At 37.9% G+C, this 20,334-nt stretch overlaps 1 protein-coding gene across 1 annotated transcript; it reads left to right on the forward strand.

Moving 5' to 3' along the window:
• The first annotated feature begins 1,418 nt into the window (after positions 1-1,418).
• Positions 1,419-16,409, forward strand: grxcr2 (glutaredoxin and cysteine rich domain containing 2). Its single transcript, XM_030154032.1, has 5 exons — positions 1,419-1,719; positions 2,108-2,291; positions 4,894-5,003; positions 8,884-9,111; positions 15,330-16,409. Exons 1-5 carry the CDS (start codon positions 1,663-1,665, stop codon positions 15,501-15,503), a joined length of 753 nt encoding a protein of 250 aa, XP_030009892.1. The 5' UTR covers positions 1,419-1,662; the 3' UTR covers positions 15,504-16,409.
• The last annotated feature ends 3,925 nt before the right edge of the window (positions 16,410-20,334 follow it).

The raw sequence follows: 20,334 nt of genomic DNA on the forward strand, positions 1-20,334 counted from the left end.
TCTCCTAATAAAAAATATATATGTGAACAATATGCCTATTTTCAAGAATCATTTTGCATGAGGGGGTTGTTATGCTTTTTAGTGAGTAGAGTAGAATGGTGTGTACAGTGCAGCACAGACTGGCTGAATAGTTGCAGCCTTGTTACAAACCACTGTAATTTGGATTAGACAGACTGAAGTTATGAACTGGACAAAAAGAGGCTTGTGACCAGCCCTGACTGCTGTGCCTGGGTGAGCTGCTCCAGAGCTGACATTTGAAGCCATATTTGAACACTAAACTCATCCTAGGTAATGGTGATGCTTGTGCTCATAGTTTAGGTATGATTGAACTGGTACTGATACTTAACTGGTACTATGGTGGTAAATATCATGGTCTGGTTAATTCCAATAACGTACTTGATTAATGAAAACATTCTTGGCAAATTCTTTCACTTTCGTCCGTCTTGTGCTGGTCCAAGAATTTCACCTACAGCGGCACAATACGAATCTATTGTGCTAAATATCATGGTAAGGATGTTGACGACATGAATCATACCCTATTAGCATAAACAAAGAGGCAGAAAGGCCATTCATGTAGGACTTTGTTTTTGACGGCTTTGGATATGCTCTAAGTTTCCACAGAATTTCATTAATGAAATACCATTTTTGGGTATGGTTCACCCAACATTAAGTGTGAAGTGACTTTCTCATATCACCTCAGTGGTATGCATACGGGGCTTACACTTATGAGTTTAAGTCTCTTTGAACTGCCTCTGAATTTTCTCTAAAGCTAGCTCAACTCCCAAAGGATGTTTTTGACAAGGCAAGTATTAGGTATTCTTTTCTGTGAGAAAGTTTTTTCTTTTTTTTTTTTTGCATTTTACTCACCTGAGATCTATTGTAAATTCAGTGAGCCTCACTCAGAATCCACTGACTCATGAGATTAGATTCACAAAAACACTGAAGCTTAGAACTCTTCACCAATAGGCACCTTTTGCAGATTCATCCAGCTCATATATTCAGCAGACGATTAAAATGATACTTTAAAAGGCAGGTTTCTATTCAGCCTGATACTGCTATGTTATTATCAGATATACAGTATTTTGATAGGAAAAGGGGTTCGGTTTGACAGCAACAACATCAAAAGTCATGTTGATGTTCGGTGCTGATGCACTAGGATCCGGTCCAATGACAGACAGTCTTACAAGTATCAAACAACTCTCTCTTACTCTCCCTTATTCACACACAAACACGTGCAAACACACAGAGCTGTGTGCATCAACTACCTGCTATTCTGGTGATCATCATTATTTGATGACGGAGCTTCTGGTTTCCCAACCTCCCTTTTGTACACACGATCTGGCTGTGAATAATTGAACACGGAGCTAGAAAGGTGGGTCCCTGAAAACAGCAGGTACAGTTGAACTCAGAATGCAGGACTCAGGGAAAGAGCTTTATCTCGTCTAGTTATCCACCCACGCCCTACACACTCAGCTTCTCAGCCGAGCTCTCAGACACTGTGCTTCCATCGATCTGAACATCAGTTCATTCTTTCATTCATCCATCTCAACATCCTTTCATCACGGCAGGAACCACGGGTCCGGCTGATGTCATTTCTCTTCGAGTAAGGATCTTCTCAGATGGACTGACGCTCTCTCAGCTCCTCATCCTGAATCAGTCGCCATGGATGAATTCCACAGAAAACTGAATCAACGCTATGAAGGCGCCAAACCCAGAAAGGTGAGTTATTTATAGGACTAAAACAAAGATTGTCTGATTATTTCTGGCACCAGTAATCTTCCCAGTTTTCATGTTTTAAATAGATGCTGTGTAATCATTTGTAAACTACCTTGACATAAAATTCAGTATGAAATGTGTGCTAACACCTTATTTTACATGATGACACTGCAAACTGATGTTATTTAACAGTATATTAGCTTCTACATTGCTATGATTTAAATGTTTCTTAATAAACCTCTTTTCTGATTAAATAGCAATATCTTCCGCCCACAAATCCCTTCTATCTATACTATTCTATTCTATTCACAAAACGGCGTTTGATTACGTGGTTAAACCTTTCAAACCACAACATGATCACACATGTAACCTCTTGAACTCCAAACCTCAGGTGAGGTTCAAGCTGGCGTCATCCTACAGCGGGCGAGTGTTGAAACATGTCTACGAGGATGGTCAGGAACTGGACAGTCCTGAGGAAAAATATCCTCACAGTTTCGTCCACCGCAAGATCCCGCCAAGCCACTTGGAAATGGAGCAGTTCTGTGGGTTTGAGGATACAGCTGGAGACCAGGCGGGTGGGTCGTATTTCATATGCATGAGTGCACTGAGAGGTTTGTTTGCGTGGGTTTGTGTGTGAGATGGTAACCAGGGAGAAAGCCTGTTTGTACATTTGTTTATGGCATTCCAGATTTGCTGTGGACTGGTCCGCGTGAAATTTCATGGACGGAGTTGCCCACATGCTTTCAATGCAATTAAATATCTCTGTATGATTGAGCCATTGATGTGCAGTATTTTGTTTATTTATGTGTATATCCTGAATACTTTTAAACCTCCCAGTGCTATCACTAGGGTCTTTGAGCTGGTGGTACCCATCTAAGGGCTGCACATCTAAGGCTCAGCAGTCCACCCAAGTGCAGTAATCCCAACATGATTAGAACTTTAAGTGGAATGTTGCATGCTATATTTATCTTTACTCAGAGTAAAGGAGTAGATAAAATGGTGGTAGAGTTTGCACCTGACTGAAACAAGCGAATTGTTATTATACATCATACACACAGGATCAAAACTGATGTTATCAAACCTTCCGACCCAATCAACTTCATTAACCCAGTAATACATTTCATATTAACATTTCTAGAGTATATCAATGCTGTCTTGGCCATTCTTAATTGTTTAGTTTTGATCTTTTTAATCTTACCATCCTTAAGTAGTTTTACTTGGACCACATATCCAAACACTGCTGTCTGATGTACAGTCCAGTCTTTTTTCATCACTTTTATATTTCACAATGGATAAACATAAGGAAAAGCCAGCCAACCACCTCCTATACGTTAACATGAGGCAGATGGTTGGCTGGTTTCCACCTTCTCCTTCCTGCACAAGTGATCACCATTCCTTCTGTTTAAGCTTACTCCTAGGTAAATGAAAACATAACAAGTGGTGCCAGGCACAACAAACCCCACCCCTCGCATGTATTGTAGGTTATTTTGGCATCAATCAGGCTGATATCATCATGTCTATGCAGATGCTGATGTCAGCATATCAACTGCCTCTATATATGTGCCAAGTTTGAAGACAATCGAAATAAACTGATGTGTTTGTAAACATTTGAAATGTCGCCCTTTGTAAGTAAACGGGGAAATTTTTTTTTTAAAGAAATTCCTAAAAAATTGAAAGTTTGATCTACTTTTCCCAAAATGTAATGACATTTATTCTGGCTGACTGGCAATCTATTAACCCAATTTGGTATGAATTCAACCAATAGTTTTGCTGCTACAGACATTTGAAGTTTCGCCCATTATAAGTAAATGGGGAAAAATATTTTAAAAATTCATAAAAAATTCAAACTTTGACCTACTGTTCCCAAAATGTAATCAGATCTATTCTTGGTCATTGGATAATCCCAGTTTGGCTTGAATTCAACCAGTAGTTTTGCTGCTAGAGTATTAACAATCAAACAAACAAACAAACAACCAAAACCAACACCCTTTGCCTTCCCTTCGGGGGGCAGGGTAATAAATAAGATTATTCCTCAAAATTAAGGAACATATTTTCTTTTTGAAATTATTCGTTATCTAAATAAATAAATAAATAAATAAATAAATAAATATATTTGTGCTTATACTGTAAACCCCAGTGGTGGTAACACATATTATGGTGCATAAAAACATTCAATTACATATCAAAGTATTTAATGGTCGCGATGGTTTGCTAAATGGACAGCACTTGGGTAAGGTTAGGAAAACATACAATGGCTTGGTTTACTATAGGAAAAGTCTCCAAACATATGGTGAAAAAGGACTCATTATGTATTTCATAATATTGAACCCAACCATGATCTTTTCCTAACCCTAACCACAGTGCTTTTATTGAAACCTTACCAGAGTTGCTGTGAACTTTAGCCACAGGTAAATTAGTCCTTCAGTCTGTAATTGATCTTATTTGCCAACTGCCTCCTGCCTGTCAAAGAAACATGAAGAATTCTGGCAACTGAACACTGAAGTATTTGTTTGTATAAAATGGCAAACTTTGCTGACAATTTGATGAATTATGTACTATTGTAAGGCTAAGAAGTTGAAGTAATTTATGTTGAAGAAATGTAAGGTTTAACAGTGAAATAAAGTACAGGGAATAAGTTAATTCATGTATTTGTTAAAAATATATTGACAGTATTTATCCAAATAACTATTTACATTTTATGTTTGTAGAATTATTATTTACACATTTGCACACTTGAACATTTTCATTTGTAGTGTACAAGCAGCTGGGTTGATCTGTTGAATCTGCCTTTCTAAATCATTTACATTTACCAGTCTAAGTACTGCTAGCTCCTGATTGGTTAGTTCAGTCATGTGAGGAGATGTTTGAGGAAGTGTTGTAGTAGTAGTTGCGGTATGTGAAAAGTAAACCACTGTTTAAGAAGAAATCCGTCTCCATCCTGCTGTCTTATTTTATAAAGAATGAACCATTAACCACCAACGAACCCTCACTCTACACTATTTTGGCATCTACCATAATAGAGGCAATGACACATTATGTATCAATAAACCTCCTTACCATACAACCACACATTTAACCATGTAATCCTCTGCAAGTTTTTTTTTTAGATTTGTAAGGTTTTTGAAAACACCATTCGTGCCAAAAATCGCTGGTTAACATGTTGTATTGTGGATCCAGATGTCTACCCTCCTACCGGCCTGATTGCTCAGAGGATAAATGTGTACAGAGGAATGGGAAACTACAAGCCTGCTGTAACCCAGACTGAGGAAACAGAAGGAGATGACAAAGTAAGCAAACACAGCACACTTGTTTTGTTCCTAGCCATATCTTTTAAGTTAATCAAAGGGAACCAGTAATCAGTGTTTTCACCTGACTGTAAAGTAAGACATGCCTTAGTTCTTTTACTTCATTTATTTCAGCATGAGTGAACCGCAGTCTAATTAGTGCCTCATGCTGTTGGATGTTGGCGTACAACCACACTGACCTGACAACCCCACATTGTCTTTGTTACCTGAGGTGGTTAGAGCTGTGACTTTCACCTTTTTTTCCAGCATGCTTGTTTGACAGTACATTATCCATACTTTGCCATTTCATTTTCCATTTGGATTTCTACTCCACAGAGTCCATTATTTTGATAACATAAAATCAAATGAAACTTTAAATTCTGTTTTTATTTCCTGCTTCCTCCTATTATAATGACAGTTTGAGCAAAGAAAACACAATTTAGCTCAACAACAAGCTAACAAACTTTATATATTGATTATTTCTTGGTAATTCAAACAACACCCATTGAAGTTGGAGGATGACTCAAAATAATGTTTTGTGTTTCTGATGCACTAATGTTGGAGCATCACCATGTAACATCTCGGAGGACTTAATTATATAACAGGAATTAGAATAAGAAAGCTCCTTGGAAGAGTTTGTATTTCTTTTTTTAAAACCTGGCCCACAAAGTATAGCCATTCCACATATGCTGGAGAACAAACAAACCAACTAAAATAAACACACTCATAATTATCAGCCAACACAAAGTAAATTGATGATGAATTCATATATCTTTAGGACAGATCCACAATTAAAATAGAAAATGAGACAAATCCTTGGGTGATTGAAGCATCGACTGCTGCTGAGTGAAAATGGTACAACAGCAGCAGCAAAACTGTTCGACTATCAGGCAAAGCTGCTTTTACTGAGCTGCTGTGACAGCAGCTTCATTAACGCAGAATGCTGAGAGGGCGGTCAGCTACGTAGCCTGCTGGCTTAGAGTCAGTTTCATTCGTTTATCCTCTAAACAAAGGCACACTTGGCCCTGGTGAGCAAGGCCAGTATTTATCACATTTATCAGTAGAAGACAGCAATCTGGAATTAGTTTATTCTTCTCAGACATTATTGAAACCATGGCACATGGTCCTAGAGGAACACCCCCGCTGAACAAATTCTAATGATTTCCAACTTTTATGACTCACAGTTTTTTCTCCTCCTATATTTTACATTTAGTGGAACATACAGGGTGGGGAAGCAAAATTTACAATGAACATTTAGTTGTTTTTTCTCAGCAGGCACTATGTCAATTGTTTTGAAACCAAACATATATTGATGTCATAATCATACCTAACACTATTATCCATACCTTTTCACAAACTTTTGCCCATATGAGTAATCAGGAAAGCCAACGTCAAAGAGTGTGTGATTTGCTGAATGCACTCGTCACACCAAAGGAGATTTCAAAAATAGTTGGAGTGTCCATAAAGACTGTTTATAATGTAAAGAAGAGAATGACTATGAGCAAAACTATTACGAGAAAGTCTGGAAGATACTATTAAAGAAGAATGGGAGAAGTTGTCACCCGAATATTTGAGGAACACTTGCGCAAGTTTCAGGAAGCGTGTGAAGGCAGTTATTGAGAGAGAAGGAGGACACATAGAATAAAAACATTTTCTATTATGTAAATTTTCTTGTGGCAAATAAATTCTCATGACTTTCAATAAACTAATTGGTCATACACTGTCTTTCAATCCCTGCCTCAAAATTTTGTAAATTTTGCTTCCCCACCCTGTAATTACCAGTTCTTCATGAAACTAGACCAGTGTTTTTCAACCTTGGGGTCTGGATCCCACGTGGGGTCACCTGGAATTCAAATAGGGTCGCCTGAATTTCTGGCAATTGATAAAAATAAAAAAAAAAATAAAAACTTACTAATTAAAAAAAAAAATATGGTGAGTTGAGAGAGACAATACCAATTCATGACAAACTCTGAAGCTGAAACTGAAGCACTGTGGTACTGTTTATCTTTCAAATGTTCATTGTGATCGGTTTCAGATGCTGCAGCTCTTTCATAATTCATAGTTTGAGTTATTGTTTGTTCAGTATTAATTGTCAGCCTTGTAAATCCAAGCTGGACTGACTGTACATATCCTGACCAAGGAAAATAAAATTCTCTCTTTGTGCAGTAATCTACACCTGGCTTTTCTGCCTCCGTCCATAATAATATACATTATATAGACTAAATGTCATCTAAAATTAACGTTTATTTGCAACATAGTATAGCAAACTATTACATGATCAAAGCCAAATTAATTTTAGTACAAAAAAAAAAAAAGTCTCCGTTTTGAATGTCTGGGGTCACCAGAAATTTGTGATGTTAAAATGGGGTCACGAGACAAAAAGTTTGGGAACCACTGAACTAGACAAAAGTCACCAAGTACCAACAGGGAATACAAAAATGCAGTTAAGCAACCAAAGCTCTAGAATATACCAACAAATTTAAATCATCAACCAAACTTAACCCTTAAAGACCCAGTTTCTTCTTATGTGGCACTTCCCAAATTAATTTTTCTCTCTATTTAACCTTTCTGATTTCTATTTATCATAATATTATCCTCCATATTTTGAGCTTTTGTAAAATCAGGTATTTAATAAGATTTTATTTACTGATCATGCCGATGTTCATAAAAGTTCACATTAAAGTTGAGGGTTATCACATCAAAAACAGAGAAAACTGAAGAAAAGGTTCAAGGTTCATTTATTGTCATTCATTCAATGCAGCACATGAAGAACAAAATTCAGGTCCCAGTAATAAAATATAGGATTAAAAAAAAGGGACTCGTTCAGCAAAAACACATGATTAGCTGAACATAAAACAAGTGTCTCCATCTACTGTCATTTATCAGACTCCATGGGTTTTATTGGTGAATCAATGGTTGTAGAAGATGTTCACTACTCAGCCTCTGAACATCCAAATAGGTCATATCTGATGACCAAGAAAAGATGAAAAACTGCATTTTACACCACTTATTACATGTGCAATAATATAGACATTCATAAGTGAATGTAATATGTCATTCTATAAATCACAGATGTCAAACATGTGGCCCGGGGGCCAAATCCGGCCAGCCAAAGGGTCCAATCCGGCCCGTGGGATGAATTTGTGAAATGCAAAAGTTACACTTAAGATATTAACAGTCAATCGTTTTATTTTAGGGGCCATAAATAGCCCTACTTTAGTCTCAAGTGGGTCAGATCAGTAAAATACTACCATAAAAACCTACAAATAATGACAATTCCAAATTTTTCCTCTGTTTTAGTGTAAAAAAAAGTGAAATTACATGAAAATGTGTAAATTTACAACCTAGCCTTTCACAGAAAATATGAAAAACTAGAAATGTGTTAAGAGAAGTAAATGCAATTTTACTAATTTTCTTCCAGTTACTAAAATATTTTGTAAATGTGCAGATCCATTGTGATCTGTAAGTTGTAATGCACATTTACAAATGATAAGCAGAGGCAAAATATAGTTAAAATTGCACTTATTTTTCTTCATCAATTTCAGTTTTTTCATGGTTGTTCATGTTATTCACATTTTTAAAAGGACAGTTTATAGCTGTAAACATTTCCATAGTGTAATTTTACTTTTTTCACTATAAAACACATTGAAATGTTTGGAGTCGGCATTATTTTTATATTATTATGTTATTAATTCACTGGTCCGGCCCACTTCAGATCATATTGGGGTGAATGTGGCCCCTGAACTAAAATGAGTTTGACACCCCTGCTATAAATGATCAACAGAATGAATCTAAAACGAGGACTTGCTTTTCCTGTTGCTGCTGATGTGTCCTTTTCTTTCCCAGTAACTGTTACTTGTCCTTTCTCTTCCTCTTCTGTCAGTCCTCCGTGTTGGACTTTGGCAAAATAATCATCTACACCAGTAATTTGAGGATTATCAGAGCCCCGCCGAGGAAGCCAGATACTTTGCGACACCACACAGTGGCCGCTGTGGACATGGAGGGATATCCAAAAGCCAAAGAGAGAGGGAGCAGGAGGAGGGCTAAAGCTCTTTGTGTGCTGGAGGGGGAGGAGAAAGAAGGGAAGAAGATCAGTGACACACAGAGTAAGGTAATGGTCCCTGGCCAAATGATTCTCACGGGTGTGGTTTGGTTTTTATCACCCTTTTTTTTTCTCTAGCTTAGCATTCTGAGCCTCATCCTCTCCTTCTACTTCCCCTCTTTTCCCCTGCAAATGTTGTCAGCCATCCTGTCTTTGCTTTTTAGGGATTATTAGGTTTGTCTTTGCAGCCATTTTGTGGTTGTGAAACTGTACACAGAGGGGTTTTTATTTATTTATTTTTTTTCCCTTAGTCTCTCCTGTGTTTTCTTGTTTTTGTACCTCATTTGTACGCCCTCTTCTGTTCTTTCCTTCATGCCTCCTCCCTCTACAACTACCACTGTCCCATTGTCCTGGTGTTATCTGTCAACTGTGAACACATACTGATGAGTCCACACTTTTACTCTGCCCTTGCAGCATTTGCCTGCCACTTACCACATCCCTGCAAGGATACCCAGCTCGCTATTATTCCCTCCCTTTCACCTCCCTGGCTGATTACTGTTCTCTTCCCCTCACTCTCTTCATTCTTCCCTCACCACTCGTTACTCTCTCATTTTCTCTGCTTGTAGGAGAAAAAGTTATTCTCAGCTTGTTTTTTTTTTTTTTTTCATTATTTGGCACTCTCACTTCTATTTGTTACTTTCTTTTCTTTGTCTTTGTTGGCCCAACTCCAAAGTAGTTACAGTCTTTACTCCTGTGTTTCTAGCCTCCTTAGATTTATATTTGCACAAATTTTGCTTCAGTGCACACAGTTTGGTTCTAGTCTGCAGTCACTACTACTGCTGATCTTCATGCATTTACAGAAAGCAAATATATCACTAACTTTCCATGCAGGCTATTGGAGCTTAAAAGCAAACTAAACAGAAAAATAGGAGAAAATTTGTCTTAAATCCTTTATTGGGCAAGTGACTATTTTTGGTCATTTCCACACATTACAAGACAGCGATAGCGACAGTTACAATGAGGACAGTGAGTCATTAATCTCTGGTCCAATGTGGTCTACAGGGTCTGTAAGGTCCACCTCTGCATGAACAGTGAGTGTACCTGCTTTGTTAGGTACCGTGAAGTGTAATGGTACTAATGTAAGGAATGATGTTCAAAGGGATACTGCAGTGTTTTTCAACCTTGGGGTCGGGACCCCACGTGGGGTCGCCTGGAATTCAAATGGGGTCGTCTGAAATTTCTAGTAATTGATAAAAAATAAAAACTGACTAAGAAAAAATATATGGTGAGTTGAGAGAGACAGTCACAATACAGAAAAGACAAACTCTGAAGCTGAAACTGAAGCACTGTGGTACTGTTTATCTTTCAAATGTTCATTGTGGTCAGTTTCAGATGCTGCAGCTCTTTCATAATTCATAGTTTGAGTTATTGTTTGTTCAGTATTAATTGTCAGCCTTGTAAATCCAAGCTGGACTGATTGTACATATCCTGACCAAGGAAAATAAAATTCTCACTCTGTGCAGTAATCTTCACCTGGCTTTTCTGCCTCCGTCCATAATAATATACATTATATAGACTAAATGTCGTCTAAAATTAACGTTTATTTGCAACATAGTATAGCAAACTATTACATGATCAAAAACAAATTAGTTTTAGCAAAAAAATGTCTCCGATGGGGTCACGAGCCAAAAAAGTTTGGGAACCACTGGGATAATGTGGATGTTGACAGGTGTCTGGATCAGCACTTATGCTGTTGGAATGTTCTAAAAGTGATCTAATGTTCTAAAATACATGTTCCTTTCACCTTATATGTGTTTTTCATGTGTTTGTTATATATAGAACTCTTGTGGGGTTTTTTGTAAGGAACCAAATATGGTAACTTCACTGACCTTTTTTCTACATAATAAAAATGTTAGAAAAATTGTCACCAAAGTAATAAAGTCGTGTTATGTCCTCAAATAACAGTGTAAGGTTAAAATTTGGAATTTCACAGTATTTCTATGAGTGCTCTATGAGTTGCAAGTACAGTCAACAAAATAAACTCCCACTATTTTATCTCAGAAAAAATAACAATGAAATTTATATATGATTCACGAACAAGCACAGCACTTTGGAATTTTTTGCTGTATTGCAAAAGCCAGAGGTTTATAAAGATGTCTTCCTAACTGCATTGTACATCTGTTACCACTCAGCCTCCTGTCTGCTCAGTAATGTACGGGGCAGCTGTCCATACTGTAAATTCTGCTGTAATGACTGTAATGTCTGTACATTATCTGACTGTGCAAAGGCCTTAATGCTGCACAAATGATTTGGCATCATTAGTCAAAAATGTCCACAAATAGGCTCCTCAGCATTTAATTCTGTCCTTGTAATTTCTGTTTAGAGGCTTTGGAAAGTCTAGTTCATGACAGGAAACGCACAGGTTTTTTAAGAGAGATGGTATTCTTATATACTGGTTTTACAAACACAGCCTATAATAAGTGTCACTGGTGCTCATTTTTAAAGGTTTAGGTATGTTCATAAGTTATGTCAGTAGATTGGTTTGATTTAATTACAGAAATGTTTGATAAAATGTATTTTCCTAGTTTGTCAATACACCAACCCTTTGATTTTGTTCACATATGATCACGCCTGCCGCCAAAAAGCTAAGACGGTGATAAACAAATTACAAACTCCTCAAACTCCTGGATTCAATAGGTGACATCGCACATTTATTTTACTTTATTTTATTTTATTTTATTTTACTACACTTAACCACATTTCTGTCCACTGGAGTTTTAAGCCCTGTCCACACTAAAAACAGATACATTTTATATATAACAGATATTTTCATCCGCACAACCTTTTTTTTTTTTTTTTTTTTTTTTTAATATCTCTGTCCACACAACTAGGCCCAAATGACTACAAACTGGTACAAACACTTAAACAAACCATTGTTTCTGTTTGATGGTAAACTGTGGACACTGTGGATAATAATGGACATAGAAGATGCAAAGACTTTAATCTGTCGTGAGGGTGAGAAATCATCAACAAGTTCAATAACAAGAAAAGCACTCGGAGAGTACAGACCTCTGCCAAGACAGATCTACCCCCCCTCCATCACCACCAAGATTTTATCATTTGTTCTTTGTGCCAGTATCAACATTTCCTGAAAATTTCATGAAAATCTGTCCATAACTTTTTGAGTTATCTTGCTAAAAAACAAACAAACACACAAAGCAAAGTGATCATGAAGTAATAAACCATAGTTACCACAAGTATTGGTTCCAGTCCGTCTCCCAAAGGTGTCTGCAACCTCAGTCTACTGCAGCTCATACACTTCTACACCTGGATTTGATGTTTCAGGTGCAGTTTCATCACACAAAGCAACAATACACATGCACAAGATCTTTGTTTTCCCTGTCCACACATATACAAACATACTGGCAATTAATTTTTTTTTTTTTCTCTTTTGACCCTAAACATTTCCATGTAAACAAAAATCACAAATGTAGTGAAAAAAAGAGGGAAATATCTGCCTTAGTGTGGACAGGATATTAAATTAAGTTATCATATTAGACATATCTCTGTCATTAAGGTTGTATAGTGCATAATAGACAGGTAGCCTTACCACCTGATTTTAGGCCTCAGAAAAATATGTAACACTGGGCCCAGACTAAACAGGTCACACTAATCCTAAAAATATAGAAATATGCAGTGCAGTATTAGACTGACTGTCTTAATAAGTAAATGTGCCAAAGGCTGTCTTTATAGTTTAAATCCAATTTCAATTAAAATTCCTTAATGGAACATTTCCCTAATAATATATTCATAACAACATTTAATAAGTTATTAAATATAAATATAACTTAAAAATAAATTGCCCTCCAACATCCAGTGTGACTAGGGCTGTTTTTCTTTAATTTCTTCATCATTATTAATGAACTAAACAACAGTGTTCCAGTTCAGTGTGTGCACTTAAAGAAGCAGCTGCCTCATTAATGAGAAAATCACAATAATGTCAAAAATACATACCATCTCCCAGCGGTGAAGATTCTAAAGTGCATGTCGTCAAGGAGGACAGACGTGGTCGAGACATACATCGATTAAAGATTTTTAAGTTGAAACTAGTAGAGTTTGAGTAACAGTAATAGTCCTGGACAGACAAACAGAGGCATCACAAGGTTTTATCATCCATTCTGATATTTCCAAATACCAGCGTCCACCCGTAAGTGTGTCTGTTCACATCAAAAAGGATCACCATATGTGTCTCTTGTGACCTCTTCTGATCAGATTGACTTTACAGCTTGATATGCAACTAAAGAAAGTCATCTATAGGCTGAAACATAGTGCATGTATTCATTTCAAGTTAAACCACTTCCTTTGTAATGTTTCTGTACAACACATTTAATTGACTGAGCTGCTTAAAAGCAACCAGTAGTAACTTTTATTAGTCACTTTTATTAGTCTTTGGTACATTTATTTGTGTATTTGGACCCTAATAGTTCAAAAAGTTAGAATTTGAACCCTCCAGGTGCTGCAAAGCTATCTTTATATTTATTTTGGCAAAAACTGAGTGGATATCTACAACCCGTTTAAATTCTTACTTAATTTGTTACGTTTTATAATTATTTATGTCACAACATTTGCACATATAAGGTCAAGACTTCCGACGAACATTTCTCCAAGTACAACATAATTGTTTGTCAGCAGCAGTTGTAGTTTATACTGAAAATATGTCCAAACTTCGAGACGATTACCTAAAATGTTCAGTTGTTGGTTGTATTATCAAACTCAAGTGGCTGCATGGGAACAACTGGGGTGGGGTGGGGTGGGGGTGCGTGAAGTGGCTCATTTGGATTTAACGGGCCAGCACTCAAAATGACCTGTCTCGTGTCATTACTCAGAAATAGGGTTGAAGATGGACCTGTGGAGTTGAATTAATGAAGAATTCAGACCCAACCATAGCATTTACAGTTTATGTAGACCACAGGGAAATGTTTTAAAATACATGATTCCATTAAAAAAAAAAAAAAAAAGAGCAAAATATCATTCCTTTAAAGGTGGAGTGTTTTCTGCCCATTACTGCATAAGCTGACTCTGTGAATCAGTCAGTGCACCTTTAATGTTAGTTTGACAATTTGGACTCTTTCATTTGTTTTTATTTCCCTCTTGCATTAGAGCGGATTCAATCTTAAAGCACCTAAAACATGAACTTCTGTTTGATTATGTAAAATATGGGTATTCTAGTAAAAGTGGCAAAGGCACAGTGTCATTCAGGCAAACTTAGCCCACACCACATATATTTGGTACTTGTGTTACATGTTTGTAGGCTATTTAAATATTTCACGTTTTTAAAACACTGTGCAGTTCTTCATTCCATCCCAGGTTACCTACCTGTTCAGACAAGAAATGAGAAAGAAGAGAATGAGGACATGACCCCATTTTAACATCACAAATTTCTAGTGACCCCAGACATTCAAAACTGCGATTTTTTATTTTTTTTTTAAATAAAAATTACATTTGTTTTTAATCATGTAATAGTTTGTTATACTATATTGCAAATGAACATTAATTTTAGACGATATTTAGTCTATATAATGTGTATTATTATGTACAGAGGCAGAAAAGCCAGGTGTAGATTACTGCACAAAGTGAGTATTTTATTTTCCTTGGTCAGGATATGTACAGTCAGTCCAGCTTGGATTTACAAGGCTGACAATTAATACTGAACAAACAATAACTCAAACTATGAATTATGAAAGAGCTGCAGCATCTGAAACTGACCATAATGAACATTTGAAAGATAAACAGTACCACAGTGCTTCAGTTTCAGCTTCACAGTTTGTCATGTCTTTTATGTATTGTGATTGTCTCTCAACTCACCAGATATTTTTTATTAGTAAGTTGTTGGGGTTTTTTTTATCAGTTACTAGAAATTTCAGGTGACCCCATTTGAATTCCAGGTGACCCCACATGGGGTCCCGACCCCAAGGTTGAAAAACACTGCTGTATACACACATAAAACAGAGCTTTGTCACATCAAAGTCCATTATGAAACTGTAACAGACCTTTGCATGACCTTTAACAGCCAGTCTGAACCGAATATTTAATGGGATAATGAAGTTCCCCTCACTGTCGGCACTGTCAGCACACTTAACTTGCCTTTTTCTGCTCATTTTCCCACCCTTTCCCACGTGCCTTTACCCCTTGCCTCACCTCACATGCCCTCTCTCCACCCCCTTCCCATCTCTGTTTTTCCTTCTCCACTCCACGTCCCTGGTCTGATGTGTTTCTTCTGTCTCCAGGAGGTAGACAGCTGCCAGCATTGTGGCGGTTCAGGCTGCGCTCCCTGCTCCCTGTGTCACGGTAGCAAGCTGTCCATGCTGGCGAACCGCTTCAATGAGTCCATCAGTGATCTGCGTTGCCAAGCCTGCTACCCCTATGGTCTGGAGAAGTGCCAGTCCTGCTCCAGCAAATAGCACCGTTTGGCTGACGCCCTTGTCTGGCAAAAAGCGAGAGAGTGAGTGATTGAATGAATGAGAGTGTGTGTCTGTGAGCGAGCGTGTGTCCGATGTGCTATCAGTTCGTCTGAATTGTCTCGGCAGCAATATTGCTCTAATCCAAAATGTTCTTGGTAGGGTGTTTCGAAGCACTACTAGGAAACATAAGCCATCATTGGAAGGAAGGGGGAATTGTAACTGTGCAGTGGGCACAAAATCATAAAATACAATTACTGTGTGCAGTGAACATGGAGTGCGATAAGACAAATACATAATCACGTCTTTGTTGTGACATTATTTTGCATCTGTGCCCCTCTTCTGATAAACCCAGGTTCCTCAACAGACTTCTGATTTTAATTAAACTGATGCAAATGTTGTGAATTTTATTTCATCTAGCTACGAAAGCTGCCCAGTTCCCATCATCTATCTCTCTTTAGTCACCAGAGAATAAAACCTTTTATATCATAACGTGATGTTATATGAAGGTAATTGACGCTTTCATTTTTTTCAAAACAGAAGAGAAAAAAAGAAGGCGGGAGATAAAGTTCTTTGAGATACAAAGAAAGAAAGGGAAATCCAAACAGCGTGAGGGATGAGAGTCGCTGAGACAAAAGAATAGAGTAATAAATGATAATGACATAAATCTGATTATGACGACAGAATGGGGGCTCCATGTGAATCCAGACAAATACTGCCTTCCTCCAAAAAAAGGAGAGCAATGGATATGTATTCATCAGGACAACCGCCACTTTTATTTGGAAGTTAAAATAAAAGGCAATTTTAAAGTATATTTCAAGGCAATAAAGTTTGATATTCTGATATGATGCATTTGCTTCAACAACACTTTAATATCTGTTCAGTTTGCAAGATATAAATAAATATAGACGAAAATAAATAAATGAAATTGATATTGAAGATATTCATAACCTACCCTCTCAAAAAAAAAAAAAAAAAAAAAAAGCAATATTCTCTCTGTGTTAATGCTGTTGCTAGGCTATTGTGGAGCATTTTTAAAGACCTATGGGTGTGAACCATATCCCCTTATCATTAAGCATTATTTATGGTTATTTCATTAGAATTAAACGACAAAGTGAAGCTCAGGAGGTTAAATAATGCAAATGGTTATGTTTTTCGTTTATCTCATTCTCAGGTTATTGCCATTCTAACTTGTTTTAAAGCTTTATCTACTCAGTTTTGGTACATACATGAAATAAAAGTCTAAATCAATAAGTAAAGTTTCTTTTTTTATTGCTTTTACAAGTGGTGTTTATTTCTGTGTACCCAGCTGTACACTGTCTGGCCAAAAAATGTCACACTTTCTTTCTCTGGATGATGGGATGCATTTGCTGCAGCATGGTTTAAGTCACCAGTACTTATTTAACATCACAATAAATGTCACAACATTAGATGCAACCATAGATGCATTAGTTTTTACACAAGTTTCCATATTGATGAAGGAGAGTTGGGCCGCTGTGTACAGTCTACTCCAGCTCATCCCAAAGATCCTCAACCTGGTTCAGGTCTGGACTCAAATCCACATGTGAAAATGATGTCTCATGCTCGTGAACCACTGTCACTATTTCAGTCTTATGAATCCTGGTGCCATCTTGGAATATGTCTGGGTCAAGGAAGAAAAAAGAAAAGAAGAAAAAAAAGAAAGGAAGAGAAAAAAATCTACTGATGTTCAGACCTGGTCATTCAATATATTCAGGTTCAGCTGAACTCATTTATGGACACATGACGTTACTGAACTTAGACCTGATGAACTACAACCCCAGATCACAACCCTGTCCCCACATGCAGGCACTATGCATGATGGGTAATCACCTCATCCACCTCTTATCATCCCGATTCAACCATCACTTTGGAACAGGGTCAGTCTGGACTCTAAACCACATGACATTTAGCCACTGAAACACAGACCAAACTTTGTGCTCTCTATCCAAATAGGAAAAAATATAAACATAATCTAAATATATTCATCACTGCACTCCAGGCGGCAACTTTTTTTTGGGGGGCTCGGGAGTGTATGTATGATATTTAAAAAAAAATAAATAAATAAAAATAGGAAGAATGAATAGAAGTTTCAACAAAAAGAATTTCATTTGATGATTTTCTTCCATCTCTTTGATTCCTTTTGATTGTGTGGGTGCTATAACAGCAGGGTGGTTGAAGTCACTCTAAGATCAAGTGTAGTTTTTCATTCACAACAGAACTTTTGATGTGAATGTACACACTCATATATGTTTAATGACATCAGCGCTATGTGGTGTAATGCCATTCTAGAGGTTCTCAACCGGGGGGGTGCGGATACTAGTGATGTTCAATACCACGGGGTAAAATTCAGGCTGGTATCAGTGATACCGATCTGATACTTTGTACAAATGCACTTAATGTCTGGAAATATTTCAAAGCATAACTTCATAAAGAATACAAGACATGAGAGTAATTATTGTTTAACTAGTAGGAACTATTATAAAAATGAAAACTTGCATATTACTTCACGTTACATGAATGTATTAACATGAAATTTGAAAATACTGAACATGTAACACTTCAACAAAAGCATCCAACACTGACACTTTGCCTCATTCACAAGATTTTGTTAAGGAACAATAGCATATTTACTGTTTTCCCCTTGTTTACTTGTTTTCCCCCCTTTCCTCTGTTCTGTGTTTGGCTCAAAACCTCTCCTGCCTTTGAAAAGACTCTCTGCTGGTATAGAAGTGGCAGTCATTCCCAGGACTGACTGAGACGCATGACACAGTACACACTTACCCAGGCGGAAGAAGAAGAAGAAGGAAAAGTAGTTCCCCCTGATCGTGTATCATTTGAACAAGATCCTAATAGTTTAGCTACTTTCCGCTGTCTTCCTGATATACACTACCTCAAATGACCAAAGTATCGATATTTTTGTTTGTGAATTGATTCTAGAGTGTAAAGTTGTGGTATCGGAGATATCAATATTTCAGTATCAATCCGCACATCACTAGTGGATACTCTCCCAGGGGGGTGCGAGCATATGGGGGGGTCGCGAGTGACATTGTCATGCATGCGTGCTTATGCATTAGCGACTACTGTTGTACATCATAACAGTATAAATCAAACCACGCCCCCCCCATGCTCATGATGCCATCAGTGGGGTGTGGTTCAAAAAAAGTTGACAAACCCTGCTCTGTTCAAGTTTAACACATCACAGATTAGTGAGGTATTATAGTATTACTTTGACTACTACTGCATTTGTTTCTTATCATTACTGCTGTTTAAGCATGATCTTAATCTTCCTGCCATCACCCCCCCAGGCCAAAAAAAAGGCAATGGTTACTGCCACAGTACTGTGGCTCAAACTATTGGTTTGTTTATTACCACAGAGCCAATCAAATGTTAGCATTTGTACTAGAGCCAATCATGGATACTGTTACATGAGCTCATTAACCCGTTGTTGCCACAGTACTGTAGTGATATATGGTGTATACTTCAGTTCCTTCTTTTGTGCATTTTGCTACTACAGTACTGTGGCAATTAACGGAAGAAATGACAAATTAATGATAGTATATAGTATAGAATAGGAATTATTGTTCTGAAAGCTCTATATGCTGTTTTATGGTGTTCTTTGCTCTGTGCAGTTAGTGAGGCTGCAGAAGGTGGGCGGCGCTACATGTTAGTGTTAGAACCAGTGACACAAGACTTGGACCCAAATGCACAACCAACAGACAGGAATAAAGTTAAAGAGTGTTTATTAAACACGGACAAAATTAACAGTTCACAAAAAGGTTTCGTTAAGGAGTCTTCGCAGGTCAGACTGTGTGAATTCGTCACGGCGTCCGAGACCAGCAAGGGAAACTCTCTGCCCGGGTCGGGAGCACACGAGGGTAACCCAACTAGGAGGAAACAGAGGAGAGTCAGGGGACAGACCAGGTCATACACAGAGGATCCAGAAAACAGGCAACGGTACATGGGGATAAAGCAAAGCACTAACCGTGAGTCCAGGCAAAAGTCGAAAACCAGTGAGGCAGAATCAGGCAGAGGTACAGACAGGGATCAGGCAGGCTCAGAAGACGAGGAACAAACCGGGTCAGGAACGAACAGACAGGCAGACGAACAGGTTCGGAGAATCGCTGGTAAGTATACACAACACAAGGAAGGAATACGAACTGGCACAGGACAGGGGAAAACACAGGGCTTATATACACAGAAGGGAGGGAAGACAATGAGACACAGGTGGAACAAATCAGGGCGGAGACAGGTAATCAACACAGGTGAAACAATCAGGGAGAGGAAGCAAAGACACCAGACATGACACAAGAGGAGGATTAACAAAATAAAACAGGAAATGACACACAAGACAGACAAAACATACAAGAGTCCAAGTACTGATATGACAGTTAGATGCAACAGTGTGCCGTGTAGCTTCTCAGTTCTGTGTCAGTTCTGTGTATTGAGTGCTGTGCTCCGAATTCTGCACTCTGAATGTTGTTCCAGTGGCTGATTTATGTCAATGTCGGATTTACCTACCGGTATCTTTGACCCCTGGGCGGCTGTGGCTCAGTTGGTAGAGTGGGTCGTCCAATGACCAAAGGGTTGGTGGTTCGAATCCTGGCTCCGACTGTCCACATTTCGAAGTGTCCTTGGGCAAGACACTGAACCCTAAATTGCTCCCAGTAGGGCCAGGCAGTGCCTTGCATGGCAGCAGTTGCCTGCTAGTGTGTGTGTGAATGGGTGAATGTAAGGAATTGTAAAGCGGTTTGGGCACCATAAAGGTGTATAAAATGCGCTATATAAGTTCAGTCCATTTACCATTTACCCCCCA

Source organism: Sphaeramia orbicularis, chromosome 14, assembly GCF_902148855.1.
Source record: "Sphaeramia orbicularis chromosome 14, fSphaOr1.1, whole genome shotgun sequence".
NCBI lineage: Eukaryota > Metazoa > Chordata > Actinopteri > Kurtiformes > Apogonidae > Sphaeramia > Sphaeramia orbicularis.

Coding starts and splice junctions, on each gene's coding strand:
- grxcr2 (XM_030154032.1), top strand. CDS start 1,663: ATGGATGAATTCCACAGAAAACTGAATCAACGCTATGAAGGCGCCAAA. Junction 5,004..8,883: donor AAACAGAAGGAGATGACAAA/GTAAGCAAACAC, acceptor CTCTTCTGTCAG/TCCTCCGTGTTGGACTTTGG. Junction 9,112..15,329: donor TCAGTGACACACAGAGTAAG/GTAATGGTCCCT, acceptor TTCTGTCTCCAG/GAGGTAGACAGCTGCCAGCA.